The 15,838-nt window shown below is 38.0% G+C and overlaps 1 protein-coding gene across 2 annotated transcripts in view; it reads left to right on the top strand.

Annotated features, from left to right (window-relative positions):
* The window catches only part of TNPO1 (transportin 1), a 62,367-nt gene that overhangs the window by 27,805 nt on the left and 18,724 nt on the right, over window positions 1-15,838 (top strand). For both annotated transcript variants that reach the window (XM_035565803.2, XM_050716532.1), the window contains 7 exons: window positions 542-664; window positions 6,162-6,280; window positions 7,685-7,745; window positions 7,877-8,045; window positions 10,942-11,094; window positions 12,091-12,316; window positions 14,914-15,085. In XM_035565803.2, coding sequence (XP_035421696.1) covers window positions 542-664; window positions 6,162-6,280; window positions 7,685-7,745; window positions 7,877-8,045; window positions 10,942-11,094; window positions 12,091-12,316; window positions 14,914-15,085 — 1,023 coding nt within the window. The remainder of the gene's footprint in view (window positions 1-541; window positions 665-6,161; window positions 6,281-7,684; window positions 7,746-7,876; window positions 8,046-10,941; window positions 11,095-12,090; window positions 12,317-14,913; window positions 15,086-15,838) is intronic.

Genomic DNA, 15,838 nt, shown 5'->3' with positions numbered 1-15,838 from the left:
TAAAAAGTAGTGTTTTGAAAGGTGTTTCCTTTTCATAATTAGAGGAAACTTTTTTGCATAAAGGTGTAAAAAGTAATGAGACCAGTCTGTTACTTAACTGTGATGGAGAGAGCTCAGTACAGGGATCGTCATGTCATTTAATCTGTCTGGGTGATGGGTGTCTTTTTAATACTACTACTGAACATGAGCAAGAAGGGTGGTACTTTAGGTTATCTATAGAATTTAATTTGCTGCTGTTGCATACTGAAGCATTGCTTTAGAACTTCATTTACATTTACAGAAAAATTAAATAGCCAGGAAATAATGTTCTTGTGTCAGGGTCTAACATTCCCAAGTGTTTTTGTCATGTGTACTATGCACACTGAGAATCTGAAAATACTATTTGCTAAAGCAAGTATCTGTAAGAAGTAATACGGTATTCTGAGGTGTGGGGAAGGTAACAGAATTGCGTATTTGGATACTTTAGTTTGCTAGTAATACAAATTTAAACGCAAGATGAACTTGGTAAATTAAGACTTTAACTGGTATTAATTTCCAACAGAATCTTTTTGCGCTGGCTACTGATGAGGAGCCTGAAGTACGCAAAAATGTTTGCCGCGCTCTGGTAATGTTGCTGGAAGTTCGAATGGATCGCCTTCTTCCTCATATGATTAGTATAGTTGAGGTGAGTCTCATTTCCTTCACTGCATGATGAAACCAGTTTGGGATTGCAGAAATAACAAATAAAAAGCATTTCCAGGGAATGCCTTTTTACTGGGGAGGTGATGAAACAGATAATCCTGGAAATTATTTCCAGGCCTGAGAAGGACAAGAAAATCATCGGGATAATCAGCATGGATTCACCAAGGGAATTCATGCTTTACCAGTCTGATGAACTTACATAGTGAAATGACCAGCGTGATGGGTGAGGCAGCAGTAGATAGTCTTCCTGGAGGCCTTCCAGTAAGGCCTTTGAAACTGTCCCCACATAAGATCCTCATAGTGAAGCTGTTGAAGTATGAGCTGGTTGAGCATACAGTGAGGTGGATCAAAAACAGGACCTGTAGGTTAATGGTCAGTGGTGCAAAGTCTACTCAGAGCCCAAAGGAGTACCCTGGGGCATCAATACTGGGCCCAGTCCTGTCTAACATCTTCATTAACGATCTAGACAATGGGTTAGAGTGCACCCTCAGTAAAGTTGTTGATGACACAAAACTGGGAGAAGTGGCTGACTCGCAGTAGGGCCATGCTGCCATACAGAAGGAATTCAGCAGGCTGAAGAGGTGGGCTGGCAGGAACATCATGAAGTTCATAAAGGAGAAGTGACAAGTCCTGCACCTGGGGAGGAAGAACTCCATGCACAGGTACATGCTGGGGAGGAAGAACTCCATGCACAGGTACATGCTGGGGGCCACCCAGGTGGAAAAGTAGCTCTGCAGAAAAGGACCTGGAAGTCCTGATCTATGCTGATTTGAACATGAACTAGCAATGTGCACTTTCCACTACAAAGCCTAACAGTATTCTTAGCTGCATTAGCCAAAATTATTGTCAGCAGGTCAAGGGAGGTGAGCTTTCCGCTCTGCTCAGCACTGGTGAGGCTGCACCTCAAGTACTGTGTCCCATTCTCAGCTCCTCAGGCACAAGAGAGACATGGACATACTTGAGAGAGCCTAGCAAAAGGCCACAGAGATGGAGAGGTGCTCCAGTCCCTTCACTTAAGAGGAAAGGCTGAGAGATGTGGGACTGTTCAGCCTAGGGAAGAGAAGGCTCAGTGGGAATATCATAAATGTGTATAAATACATGAAGGAAAGGTGCAAAGGAGACAAAAACCAGGCTCTTTCTACTGATGCCCAGTGACAGGACCAGAGGCAATGGACAGAAAATGGAACAGGAGAGGTTCTGTCTGCTCATCAGGAACAGCTGATGTTACAAGAACATGTTGAAAATCTTAGTTCTGGTATTGATACTGCTACAGTTTACGTATTGAAGCTGTCACTTTTCTTCTGCATGTGTTGATCATGGGATAAGGCATGTTTTGCTATGTAGCTGAGATGCTATTTGGGCTGCTAGCAAAGTTGCCTCCCATTGCATTCGGTTGTAGAGGTTAATGCTGTTTGATAGTTCCATTATCATTCTAGATTAGTCAACTGGCAAGCAAATCTGCACTAGTATGCTTCTTCCCCTCCACTCCCCCACTCAGCTGTTTGAATTGAGTAATTTCCACATTTCCAGAAAATATCGGCAGTTTCCAGGTAGCCTTTACATACGCTGCTTGCCAGACTTAAAATATAGCTAAGGTCAGTCAGACGGATTTCATGCGAACTGTGGGTCACAGCCCAGTGTCATACTCCAACAGGGCTAGGTCCAGACAACGTGAAGAAAAATTCAATTTTTTTTCTTGGACACTGGCTTCCAATAGGGATCAATGAAACAGGTGACAGCCTTCGTCTGGTGTCTAGTCTTTTCTGTTTGTTATCTGGAATTCCACATTACCAGTACAAGATATGTTCTCATGTAGTGTAGGACAAGCAAAGATTATTGGTTCTTGAGATTTTTTTGTCTGGTTTAGAGCTTTTTTTTTTTTTTTGACCAGAAAGATGTGGTGATGAAAGCAATATCATCTTGCTCTTCACCCTCCTAAGATTTGGGCCTTTGCAGGTAGAAATAGTGTCACTAGCCAAAAGATCCAAGATTGTATTCTCATTGTACTTGATATTTTGTTGTTGGGAAAAGTTAATAGATTCCTCTCTGCAAAAGGCAGTTGTCATGAATTTCTGTTCTATAATGAAGTCTAGACTTTTTTCAGTTTTGGGACTACCATGTATAGTTACTGATTGCCGCAGTTCTGTGTGCATCTTGGTATGCCCCAAACTACAACTATCGTTTAGTATTCACAGAATCACAGAATCGTCTAGGTTGGAAGAGACCTCTAAGATCACCTAGTCCAACCTCTGACCTAACACTAACAAGTCCTCCACTAAACCGTATCACTAAGCTCTACATCTAAATGTCTTTTAAAGACCTCCAGGGATGGTGACTCAACCACTTCCCTGGGCAGCCCGTTCCAATGCCTAACAACCCTTTCCGTAAAGAAGCTTTTCCTAATATCCAACCTAAACCTCCCCTGGCGCAACTTTAGCCCATTCCCCCTCGTCCTGTCACCAGGCACGTGGGAGAATAGACCAACCCCCACCTCGCTACAGCCTCCTTTAAGGTACCTGTAGAGAGCGATGAGGTCTCCCCTAAGCCTCCTCTTCTCCAGGCTAAACAACCCCAGCTCCCTCAGCTGCTCCTCATAAGCCTTGTTCTCCAGAACCCTCACCAGCTTCGTTGCCCTTCTCTGGACTCTCTCGAGCACCTCCATGTCCTTCTTGTAGCGAGGGGCCCAAAACTGAACACAGTACTCGAGGTGTGGCCTCACCAGAGCCGAGTACAGGGGGACAGTCGCCTTCAAATGAGTAGTTTTTTGCCCTCTGAAGCTTGACCACCTCCAAGCTGCTGATGGTGGCTATTCTAAGTAAGTCCAGGGAGTCTTAACAAAGAGAGAAAGCATGTATCCATGTGCTGTTTTTCATGCTAATGCAGAACCAATTTTAAAATGATTCAGAATATTAATGATCCAAAGACAGGTCATCTTGCCCAGTATTGTGCTTTTAAAGCTGACAAGTTTAGTAAAAACTTGCATACCAAGTTACTGAATATTAATATTTAGTATATATACCAAGTATTGAATAATCTTACTGCACTGTTTTGTAATTTGCAGTTATGAAGCAACTATTTTCATTGCCTAAAGTCAGAATTTTATAATTTATCATTAAAAGTACTTGTTGAAATTTAGCATGATGATATTAAACAAAATCTTCAGGTACCCTTCCAACATTTTGCTTTGTTACTAGAATCACTGTTCTTACTATGATTTCTAGGCTGTGTATATAATTATCTTATACCACTGAATGTAAGTAGCTTTTTTAATCAACGATTATTTAACTTTAAGCAGTATGTTATAATACATACATATACATGTAAGCGGCATGTTATAATATATATATATATATATATATAATGTATACTTAAAGATGAAATGACAGTGTGAGGAGTGCCTTCAAACAGATTACTACTCGTTACCTTTTTCACTGTAGTGACAAACAACCAAATGGAACAAAATAGTGGATTTTTAAGGTCTCTAGGGGAAAATCCTAAACTAGTGCAAATTTCAGTTGCACTAATGAACCCTTGCTTGTAGTAGTAGGGTTTTTTTATCTTTTCCAAGCTACAATTTGATGATAACTCAGAATAGAGGGGTATTTCTGTTACTGTTAGTTCTTAGTCACAATAGCAAACCCTTAGGAAAAGCTTGCAGTTTAGTTTAATTCTGTAGAAAGGGGTGTATCCATGGAAAATCTTGCATCCTTGAAATGCGTAAGGATAAAAAAGAGGTTTCTATTTCCAGGGGGGGGGAAATAGTATTCTGAAGTAACTGAAGGATTTCTTTTGCTTGTTTTAAATCCATGTATGAGGAGAGGTAGCTGCAAGAGTTTCTGCGAGGCTTCTAAAATGAGTAGAATTATAGAATCATTTAGGTTGGAAAAGAACTTAAAGATCATCAATTCCAACCATCCACCTAAAAACTACCACTACTAAAACATGTCCCTAAGCACCACATCCACCCATATCACTCTTAAATACCTCTAGGGAGGGGGGGACTCCACCACAGCCTGTTCCAATGTCTAATCCATCTTTCCATGAAGAAATCCTTCCTCATAGGCAATCTAAACCTTTCCTAGTGCAACCTGAGGCCATTTCCTTGTGACCTGTCACTTTTCACCTGAGAAAAGAGGCTGGTACCCACCTTGCTACAACTTCCTTTCAGGTGGTTGTAGAGAGCAATGTGGTCTCCCCTCAGCCTTCTCTTCTCCAGACTCAGCAAACCCAGTTCCTTCAGCCCTGCCTTATGTGTCTTGTTTTCTAGTCCCTTCACCAGCCATGTTGCTCTTCTCTGAATACGTTCCAGAACCTCAGTGTCTTTTTTGTAGTGAGGGGCCCAAAACTGAACACGGTGCTCAAGGTGCAGCCTCACCAGAGCCAAGTTCAGAGGGACAATTGCTTCCCTGGCCCTGCTGGACACACTATTTCTTATGTAGGCCAGGATGCCATTGGTCTTCTTGGTCACCTGGCCACACTGTTGGCTCATGTGCAGAGGGCTGTCAGCCAGCACCCCAAGGACCTTTTCTGCCACGAGATGTTTCAGCCACTCTTCCTCAAGCTTAGACTTCTGCACGAGGTTGTTATGACCCAAGTATAGCACCCAGCATTTAGCCCTGTTGAATGCCATACACTTGGATGTGGCCCGTTGATCCAGCCTATCCAGAACCCTCTGCAGAGGCCTCCTACCTACAGGCAGATCAATACTCAGGCCTAATGTGGTGTCATCAGAGGGTGCACTCGATCATCTCATCGAGATCATTAATAAAAATGTTAAACAAAACATGCCCCAGTGCAAGCATGGAAGAACACAAATTACTATTTTGGTTGTTGCGTGCATCTTCCCTTCATTGTTCTGGCAGCTGTCTGTAAGAAACTGATGCAACAATGGTATACTTACATTTTCTAGTTATGCAGGTATTTGATTATTTTTTATTTAAGGGGGATTAAAGGTTCATAGCAAGATTTACAGATTCGATAATCTATGAATTACTATTCAGGCTTGAAAAATGTGAGGTTTTTTTTTTTGTTGTTTTCCTATTAGGGCTTCTACTTATTTAGATTGTCTCATAATCAATTTTTGGAAGCTTGTTATGGCACTGGGATTGAAGAGTATTTTAAAGTGTGTACTTGTACTTCCTTGTTCAAAAGTGAAGAGGGGTCAGTTAAAAAAAATCAAAGGAAACTGTTAATTATTATCTTTAGTCTCTGTCCGTAGTTTCTTGGTAATAATGTTCTTTCTTAAGCAATGAAGAAATGTAGAGTGTGAATCATCTAGGATTAAGAAAGAAATCTCAGTTTATTCTCAGTTTATTCTCAAATTTTCTAGCTTTATGTAGTCTCTTAACTCTTCCCCTTCCCACAAAGAAACAATATTACTGTGGTGACATGCTCATTTTCTGTGAACACAGTTTGCAATATTAGTAGCTTCTTCTTGTCACATAGAACTAATACAAGTAATTTCTTTCTGTATCATGTAGTACATGCTTCAAAGGACCCAGGACCATGATGAAAATGTGGCTTTGGAGGCTTGTGAGTTTTGGCTGACTTTGGCTGAACAACCCATTTGTAAGGATGTCTTATGTCGGCATCTTACTAAGTAAGTATGAGTATTTACAACTTGTTTTTGAAATAGTCATCTTGAAACTTCAGTTGATTTCTTGCTAGTTACTCTTATAAAGACTGTATCTATCCTACAGCATGCTTAGAAGAATTTTCCCGTAGTTAGTTGTTGTGCGGAGTAAAAATGTTTGTGACACAGAGTTCATTGAAGAGACTTGTATGTTTCAGACACAACTACTTTTAGATGCAATCTGTCACTTTGGTGCTTCTGTGTACTGTGGTCACTATAAAGTTAAGTCTGTTAAACATCAGATGGATGCTAAGATGCACTGTTGTGTGTTTAAGCTGAAAAAAACATTTCCACATGACATTGTCTAATATCTGGTGTACCCTGGTATACATGGACAAGTAGCCTAGACAACTGCTAATCTGGGGGTCGCAGTGCAATCCTTCTGTGTGTATAGTCATGCCAACGATTGTCTTTATAAAGAAGTTAATAAAATTACATGATCACTTAGACTTGGGCTGAAAGGGAACAAATATCCACGTCTGAGACTTAAATGTCTATATGTCCATAACATTGATTATAACTTTTTTCCTGACTAATTTTAAAGTAAAGTCTTCTGTGATAATTAACAAAATCTTTAATGTTCACATCCCAAAAAAAAAATCTTCATTTAATGCACCCATGGAAGGTTTTTGAAAATACTGCAGTAGTTCTGTCTGTTTTTCCAGACAAGATGTGGAGAGAAGACATGCATTCTTTTCAGTAGAAATTATCATTTTAGATGTGAAGCAATTAAAATATATAAAGTTCAGTGAAACTTACTTTCATAAGCAATTGGAGAGACATAAGGTTAAAACACTAAACAAGAATACTTCTCAGTTGCAGAATTTACATGGATTTAGTCTGTCACTGATGCTGGCTCAGTCATGATGATTTCATTAATAGCTTGATTTGTCTTGTAATACATGGTTTCTTATATGTTAGGAGAACTTAATGTAGTTAGACTTCTGTCTTCTAGGAATAGTGAGGTAGGGTCCTCAGACACGAGTATATAATTTCGCATGTGCTGTTGGTGAGAGCCAACTTAGTACTTATTTATCAAGTACTTACTGAAAAGTTTTAGATTTAATTTGTGAAAGGTGTGTCAGAATAAGTTTCATCTTATGACAGAAAGGTAAAACTCAGTTGTGCCATCTGGCTACCTCTAGTTAGAAAGCTTGTTATTTTAAAATAACACTATTTCAGATTACAAGTACTGATTAGCATCATGAAATGCAGCTTGTATTTGTTCTAGCTTTTGTTATCAGGCTGTTGCTTTTTGGGGATTTTTTTTTTTATTTTGGGAAGGGTTACAAACAAAATTGTGGCCTGAGTAAGTGAAATTTGTCTTGCTTAATATGTGTTATTTTGACATGTATCAATATTTCTTTGTAGGTTGATACCTGTGCTGGTGAATGGTATGAAATATTCAGAGATAGATATTATTTTGCTGAAGGTGAGCACCAATTTCTTTTATTCTGTAGGAATATCTGGGTAGCTTCTGAGTTGTTAATTGGAATGATATACACTACATTCCTAAATTCCTTGAATAATATAACGACACTAATGAAAGCATTTTGATGACAGGGGGATGTTGAAGAAGATGAAGCTATTCCAGATAGCGAACAGGACATCAGACCTCGTTTTCATCGTTCACGGACTGTGGCTCAGCAACATGAAGAGGATGGTATTGAAGATGATGATGATGACGATGATGAACTTGATGATGATGATACTATTTCTGACTGGAATTTAAGTACGTCAAAGTGATGTGTAAAATGTTTTTAAAATACGGTTACTTGCATAATACAAGAACCACAGTAAAAAGAAGACTTTGTGTATAGGAATACAGAGGCTTTAGTTCTGAACAGGAAAAAAAATTCCTGCGGTTTGGACAAGAGGGATGTTGTACCTTTTTTTTTTCCTGGGGTGGCTCTTCCAGATGATATTTAGACTATCTGTCAGCTTATTTTTTGTTGTGAATATGGCACATGGAGCTATAAACCCGTACAATTTAATAGATGCTTTGGACTTTAATTCTACAAAATGCAAATCATGGATCACCTATTTAGCTTAAAAAAATATATAGATATCATAACTGGGGGAAGCTTAATAATGCTTTCTTTTACTTCAGTCTCCACTGTAAAACTGGTTTGTGTGGTTCTCCCCTCCCCCCTCCATTTGAACATGCTGCTACTGACAGCTGTTACCAGTATTTCTTTTTATATGTGAGAAACTTGCTTCTGACCAGAGCAGAGCACCTGAGTTGCAAAGAGAGCAGATAGCTGTGAGGAAACGACTGTTCTGGTGGTCTGTGCATGTGTATGTCATAGGATCTTTAAGCCAATTGGTCATATGGTAAGGAAAGACAATGCCACAAACTACATATTTTTTAATTTATATATATGTGTGTGTATATGTGTATAATTTGTTAGTTCATTCATAGCAAGCAGAATTCTGTCAAATGAGGCTTAAATATACTTTTTTAAAGTAGCCTAGTTCTTAAACAGGCAAGGATTTGTCTTCTGTCTGCTTCCACATGAGATAAATCTGTAGCTGCCACTCTTGTCATTTTCTTGGTTCTGCTGCTCACCACCTTAAAAGGTGAATCCAAGAAAAAGAATCCAAGAGCTGATTTGTCAGTTATGATCCAGAAGATGTTGGATAACAAAATGAGGAAGTATAATTTCTTGGTACCATTAGAAACTTGTGTTTCTTGACATGGATTGGTTTGATTAAAATATGTATTCTTTTTGAATCTGGACAGTCTACAAATAGATTTACTTATATAAATAGGAAATCACACTGTAGATTTTTTTTTAACAACTTCGTAACATGATTTTAAACTACTCCAATCAACCTCTCAGAAGCTATAGGAATAAAATACCTGATTTTGTTGGCTGTCTCAGTGTGGGTTCAAAAACTTCTCAAGCTATGCACCCTAACCTATTCTTCCCCAGTTTTGTTGTTCTTACTGTGTAATGAGATATATAAATTAGACCTTTTTTTCCTTAATGAGCCCCTTTTTAGTATTGAGACACATCCACATAAACATTTTTTCTTAAGAAGCCCTGAGTTTTCATAACAGATGAAGGTACCTTGAAGCTTAGGGATCAAAATAAAAAATTGGGACTTAACCGAATTTTTTAGAATTATGAAGAAAATATTGACATAAGTGGCTTATTTTTGTAAAGTATCTTAAAAAATATATAGTTTTAGACTCATGCTGTTCTTGTCATTGTTGTGTGTAGAGATTGCAGTATTAAATACATATTTTCTGTTATTCTTCAGCTATGAAAAGCGTAGCTGAAATTGACAGAATGCCTTGTGTTAAGAGTTTTAATTAAGATGGTGAGGAAGCTAAAGCTGACCAGGAGTGGTGGCCTGAAAGAGGAAGAGCAGAACAGCTGGGGAAATGTGTACTGACGTGTCATCTGGACTTTGAGAGAATTTGGGTTATCTGAAGTTCAGAATTGTGTCCCCTATTCCTTATCAGTGTTCTATATTTGACTTTGAATTCAAACAGAGGAATCATCAGTGCAACCTGGCTATTAGCAGTATTGCTTACTAATGATACCTGTTAACTAATCATGGGAGCAATCCTTTTTTCTCTAGAAGAAAGCTGAAACAGTCTTAGCTGATAGGTGCAGGTGCTCATCTTTGGGAGTTTGTGCTGTTTAGTATTGATTTTTCAGTTGAGATCTCCTGTAAGCTGAAGGCTCTTTGTTTCATGCTAATGTTTTGGACCTCATATAGGAGCAGAGCAGAAAGTTTTATCTGTTTCAGCAGTTGCTGCCTCGCAGCTGAGACTTACCTGTATCCTATCTGGGCCCACTAGCAGTTTAGGTCTAGTTTAGGATTTTTGCATGTTAGATATGCTATGCATGTTTTGACTGATAACTGTCTAGTATATTCCAGTTACAACCTTTCTGACAGATTAAGAAGGAACTGAGATCATAATATGCAAAACAGTATAGCATAAATTCTGTAATACACACATTCTTTATAAAACAACCCTAGTGTTATTTTTCTAGGCATTTCTAGACATTACATCAGAAAACTAGAGTAAGGATTTCTGAATTGTGCTTTGAAGGTGTTTCTGATTTTTCTTTTATGAGCTTTTATTTCTACAAATGTAGGGTTAAAAAGTTTCAAACTAATTTCAAGTTGTTCCTGTTTAGTGCATCAAAAAATAGGAGCACGGGCCTGCAGATTCCTTTGTCTATAGACATGATTTTTCTTTGAGACATGAATCATGGCTGAACTCTTTTGAATCAAATACTGATTTTTGTTTGTTTTTAGGCCATTCTCCTTAGTTTCTCAAGTATGTTACATTCATGTCACAGACCTTTTCTGTTCGTTGGTGTTATGCCATCCTGAAATTACATAGCGTATAGAGCGTTGCAATAGAATGATGTGGTTCCTGTCAGTGAGTTAATATCTGCAGAGCGTATATTTTTAGTTGGTATTTAAGAGCTGCAAAACTAGATTTCTAGGAGCTGTACCTTTACACCAGAGCAAAGTGGATCAGTGACTGGAACAAAATAGAAGTATCCTTTTTAATGCCCTGAAACTCTACTGGCAGCTGGAAGTTAAAATGAGGGTTATACTGCCTAACTGTAACTGGGATTAACGCTATTAATTCCCTTTAGGGAAATGTTCTGCTGCTGCTCTAGATGTCCTGGCCAATGTATTCCGTGATGAACTTCTGCCACACATCTTGCCTCTTTTGAAGGAATTGCTCTTCCATCCTGAATGGGTAGTTAAAGAATCTGGTATCCTTGTTCTTGGAGCAATTGCTGAAGGTAAGGCAAATAGTGCATATCAGCTTGCCAAACTTTTGACTGATTCTAAAGCAACTCTGTGATTACTTCTAGGTACATTTACTTGTGCAAACAAGTATGTGTCTTCCACTGATCTCTGGTTTCAGTGATTACTTTCTACATTATTTGGTGACTAGTTATTTCTTTAGTTTTCATTTTCAAATTAATGCATGTTTGGGACGCTGAGTTACTTAGATTTCTTTTATTCCTTCTTTAACTCTCTTTGAGCTACTTTTTGTGGATGGTTCTCTGGTTTAAATATAATAACTTACGTTTCTTTGTAGTTAAAGGCTTAGCCTTTTGTCCAGACTTCCAGCTTCTCTGTTCTTTTTGCAGATGGAAGGAGTACTTTTGGGTCCATGTCTGCCTGGATTTTTTTTTTTCCCCACAGTGCCTAGTGAATATAATTTTTTTGTTGCTAAGGAACTTTTTTGTTGGTTTTGATTTCAAGTCAAGCAAAGTAAAAGTTAGTACCTCTGGTAAACCTCAATAAATTAACTGCCCTTGCTGACTTGAGAGATCAGCTTTTGTTGCTGGTCAGTGTTTGTGTGATATTAGGAGAAAACGTGAAGAAAACCAAATTTCTGAAGTAATCCTTTTTAAGAATGTGATTATCTGTTATCAAGGCCATATCTCTCTACTTGTTGCTTTGGTCACTGTTAGCAGACTGAATTAGGACCTTGAAGCCTCATAAACCCATTTTATTTGGGTGTTCCTTCTTTACTCTGTCTAACAAAGCAGAATTTCTGGAGATTGGGGAAGCACTGAAATAGAAGTGCAGTTAAATAAAAATTTCACTGGAGAGGTTTAATTGTTCATGGTAATGTTTCTTTCTGGGACTTAACATAAATTTAGTAGACTTGCTTTGTATATTAAAATGTATTATTATGCGATAGAGAATGAAAATATGTCCCTTTTAGGAAATGGGATTCTTTGTTAATTCTGGTACTGCAATAGCTATATTTTTTTTCCTTGCAGGCTGCATGCAGGGTATGATTCCGTATCTTCCTGAGCTGATCCCTCACCTTATTCAGTGCCTCTCTGACAAAAAGGCTCTTGTGCGTTCCATTACATGCTGGACTCTTAGTCGCTATGCACACTGGGTAGTTAGTCAACCCCCAGACACATACTTGAAGCCATTAATGACTGAGTTGCTAAAGCGTATCCTGGATAGCAACAAGAGAGTACAAGAAGCTGCCTGCAGGTGAGCCAAAGCTTAACCAAAAAGCACTGTCCATGACACTACTTTTTCATTGGAAGTTATTTTAATGCTTTTATTGATGAATGTGTGACTCCATTTTTAGCACTCGATGTTGTTTTTATTTCTTTCAGACTGGAGTAGGTGCAGCTTTGTGTGGAACAAACACAAATTACTCACAGTTCTATAAGATTTTAAAAGTTAATTTGTATTTCTCTTGTCCAGTTTGACATCAGAGTATATGAATCATCAAACTAAATAATACTTTGCAGTAAAAGAAACCATCTTTGTGACACCTGTTTAATTTCAACATTTGGAGTTCCGTTGACAGGCTTTTATATGCTTATGAATAAGGTCAATACTGATGAAAATAGAAAACTATCCTATCATAATGTTGTTTATACTTACCCAGATGTTTTGGTAATACTGGGCTTATCATTATTATTGCAATGGATGTTCCTTTTTCACTTGCAAGGAAATCCTGGGAGACAAGATTCCACTTTCCCACTTGTCTGCTGATATTTTAAGAACAAAACAAAATTAATGTCTCCATTAATGTCTCCAATTAATGTCTCCATGGATGGAATGTTAATGGAAGGGGAATAGGGTATACCTCTTTTGCAGGAAGCTCAACAAACAAAGCTTTACTCGTCAGTTTGTGTGGGGCAGGAATTTACATAGCAGACTGCCAGGAATGTTTCTTCATAAAGCAGAATTAGATCTGCGTTTGATTGCACACATAATGCTTGAAACAATTGTTATTTTTCAAATTTCAATAGTGTCTCAAGGCGGTGGTCAGAGTTCTTGTGCTAAGCTTTGCACTAAAGGGGTAGATGTGTTCTTGCCTAAGATCAGAATCAAGTAATTTAATGAAATGTAATGTGTAAGTTTTGCATATTTAATCACTGTATCATTTTTGTCTCTAAACTTTTTCAAACAATTGGCTAGCAAGTTTCTTCAGCTTTAACTTCCGGTTATGTTTGCCTGTCTTTTCTTAGTGATAGCTTTCTGTTCCTTCCAGAATGAACAGGAGCATGGTGATCTGAGTACTCACTTCACAAATTTGCAGATCCAAGGAATTACTTGCATAAAAATTATATTTAAAACAATAATCAAAACCAGCAAAACCAACTACACATTCCTAACCATGCTTTCCTTGTCCAAAACATGGCTGAAATATGCTTAAACATAGCTGTGTTGCGATTGTTGGAATACCCTCATGGAGTGCTTATGGAGTATGCGCAATAGGTTGTGGAAACTATTAAAAGAGAAAAGTGTCTCTACTGTTGGTAGAGATAAAATGGAAATATTAAAAAATAATGAAACACCTAATTATTTGTAGCATACTTTGAAATGCTCTCTCTACAGCAATGACTCATGAAAAATATTGATGCAGTTAAAATAAATAAATAGTCTGGGACATTCCACTTTAAGGAAAATGTAGAGTTGTTACGGGTCAAAATGTACTTAGTAGCTTTATAAATAGCGATACAATGATTTTTCGTGGAGAGGAGCTAAAAACTGCATCCATGCAGTAGAGAGCTGCACAGATCATTGTCTACTATATTTCAAATTGCTCACAGGATACTGTATGTTTTCATCACTAACTTACACATCATTGCAGCTGTCTAATTTCCACTGCTGTGATATTGAGAAACTGCTCCTATAGTTGGGGGTGCCCAAAAAGACTTCATTGAAACGCATTTTCCTGCTCACATTCTATGCCTTTCTGAAAGAATACTTCAAAATAATATAATAAATTTATTTAAAAAGTAATGACGCTAGCCACTTGAACGGTTCACAGTTGTATTGTGTTAAGAAAAGGCATTTCTGTATTTGGCAACAGGCCAGCAGGGAATTGTTCACTTCATAAGGTGATGCATGCCTTTTTTTAGAGCTGGGGCAGGCTGCTAATAATCTTGTTGGCACAAGCTAGGCCAGTATCTTTTTTTCACTTTTATTGTTTTCTTGAAGCAGCATGTCCTGCTTTTTTTTAATGCTGTGTTCACACACACTTGACAATTCGAGCTGAGAAGGTTCAATGATGCCGTGATGGCTAAAGTCATTCATCCCTTGTTTGCTTTTGTTTTCTTTGTCTTTCTGTACCAATTTTTCAATGCAGTGAGTGAACTGATGCAGGTACAGGCTGGTGTTGGTGTTGTACTGGTACAACAGCACTGGGGCTTCTAGGTGCAGCTACAGCATGTATTAAATATAGTGGGCTGGTTTTAGCTGAAATAAACAATTTTATGGTTTCTACAATTTCAGTTAATACATTGTAACTTCTATACAGTAATGCTTGGGGGGGAGGAGGGGGCAGAAAGGGCTTCCTGTGTATATGTAACAGTTTTTAAATGAATATTTTTGAATTTTATTCATCACAGTATGAGACCTGAACCCTTATGTGTTCAATCAAAATAGATTGAGGTTACCTCAGTAATACAATTTTGAAAATAGACCTGAGATGAATTTGAGGACAAAAAATTTTGTGTTTAAAAAGAAATGGCTAGTGTGAAGTGCTTTGAATTGGTTTTGTAGGTGGTTTTTGTTTTTCAGAGGTACTGGCTGACCTGTATGCTTTCTTGGTTTGTTTTCTCTCTCAGTGCCTTTGCTACTCTAGAAGAGGAGGCTTGTACAGAGCTTGTTCCTTATCTTGCATATATACTTGACACTTTGGTCTTCGCATTTAGTAAATACCAGCACAAAAACCTGCTCATTCTTTATGACGCTATAGGAACTCTAGCGGATTCTGTAGGACATCATCTAAATAAACCGGTGAGTATACCTTATGTTCCATAAACATGCTTACTGAAAAAATGTTGGTTCAGTGTTTTTTGTAGTATGCTTTACATGTTATGAAAACGAAACGCTAAATTTTCTGTGTAGGTTTCAATGATACTGAATATTTACATGTAGAGTACATAGAGTGCGTGTAATTTGGCCACAATGCAAGTACTCATGATTTTGAATAAAAGTTTCTGTGTATTGGCTTGTGAAATGTGCTTCTTGTCATGACTTCGTACTTCATTCTCAGAATTCTTCAGCTCAGGGGAGATATGCATGTCAATGTAAATATTAAGTGGAACTTCAGAGGAATTGGTGGAATGTGTGCTAATTTCTGCTGACCAATCTTTTTTTGTAACTATTTTCAGTTTAGCTAAGCTGCTCTGTGTGTCATCTTTTTCCTATATAGTGGAGCGTATTGCCACTAGAAATTCCTTGAGAGTAGAACAGATATGCAATTTATATATAAAAACACCAAATTCTTTAGCCAAAGCACAGATAATGCAAAGGCAAATACTGGGGGGTGTTAGTGTACATTTGTTAATAGAATGTGCATATTTCATGTGTTATATGCATCTTCTTAAGCATATTTAAATTCTTTTTTTCTCTATAGTGCTTCACATGACACAGACATAGTAGAATAAATCAACTTGGGTTCTTGCAGTTGCATTTTACTTACAATCCAAAACCCCATACCCTCAAAGGACTTCTTTTTTAGTCTCCTTCTGGCCTTGGCCAATTTGA

Source organism: Cygnus atratus, chromosome Z, assembly GCF_013377495.2.
Source record: "Cygnus atratus isolate AKBS03 ecotype Queensland, Australia chromosome Z, CAtr_DNAZoo_HiC_assembly, whole genome shotgun sequence".
Taxonomy (NCBI): Eukaryota; Metazoa; Chordata; class Aves; order Anseriformes; family Anatidae; genus Cygnus; species Cygnus atratus.
Note: the sequence above shows the minus strand (reverse complement) of the source record. Positions and strands in the feature narration are given on the sequence as shown.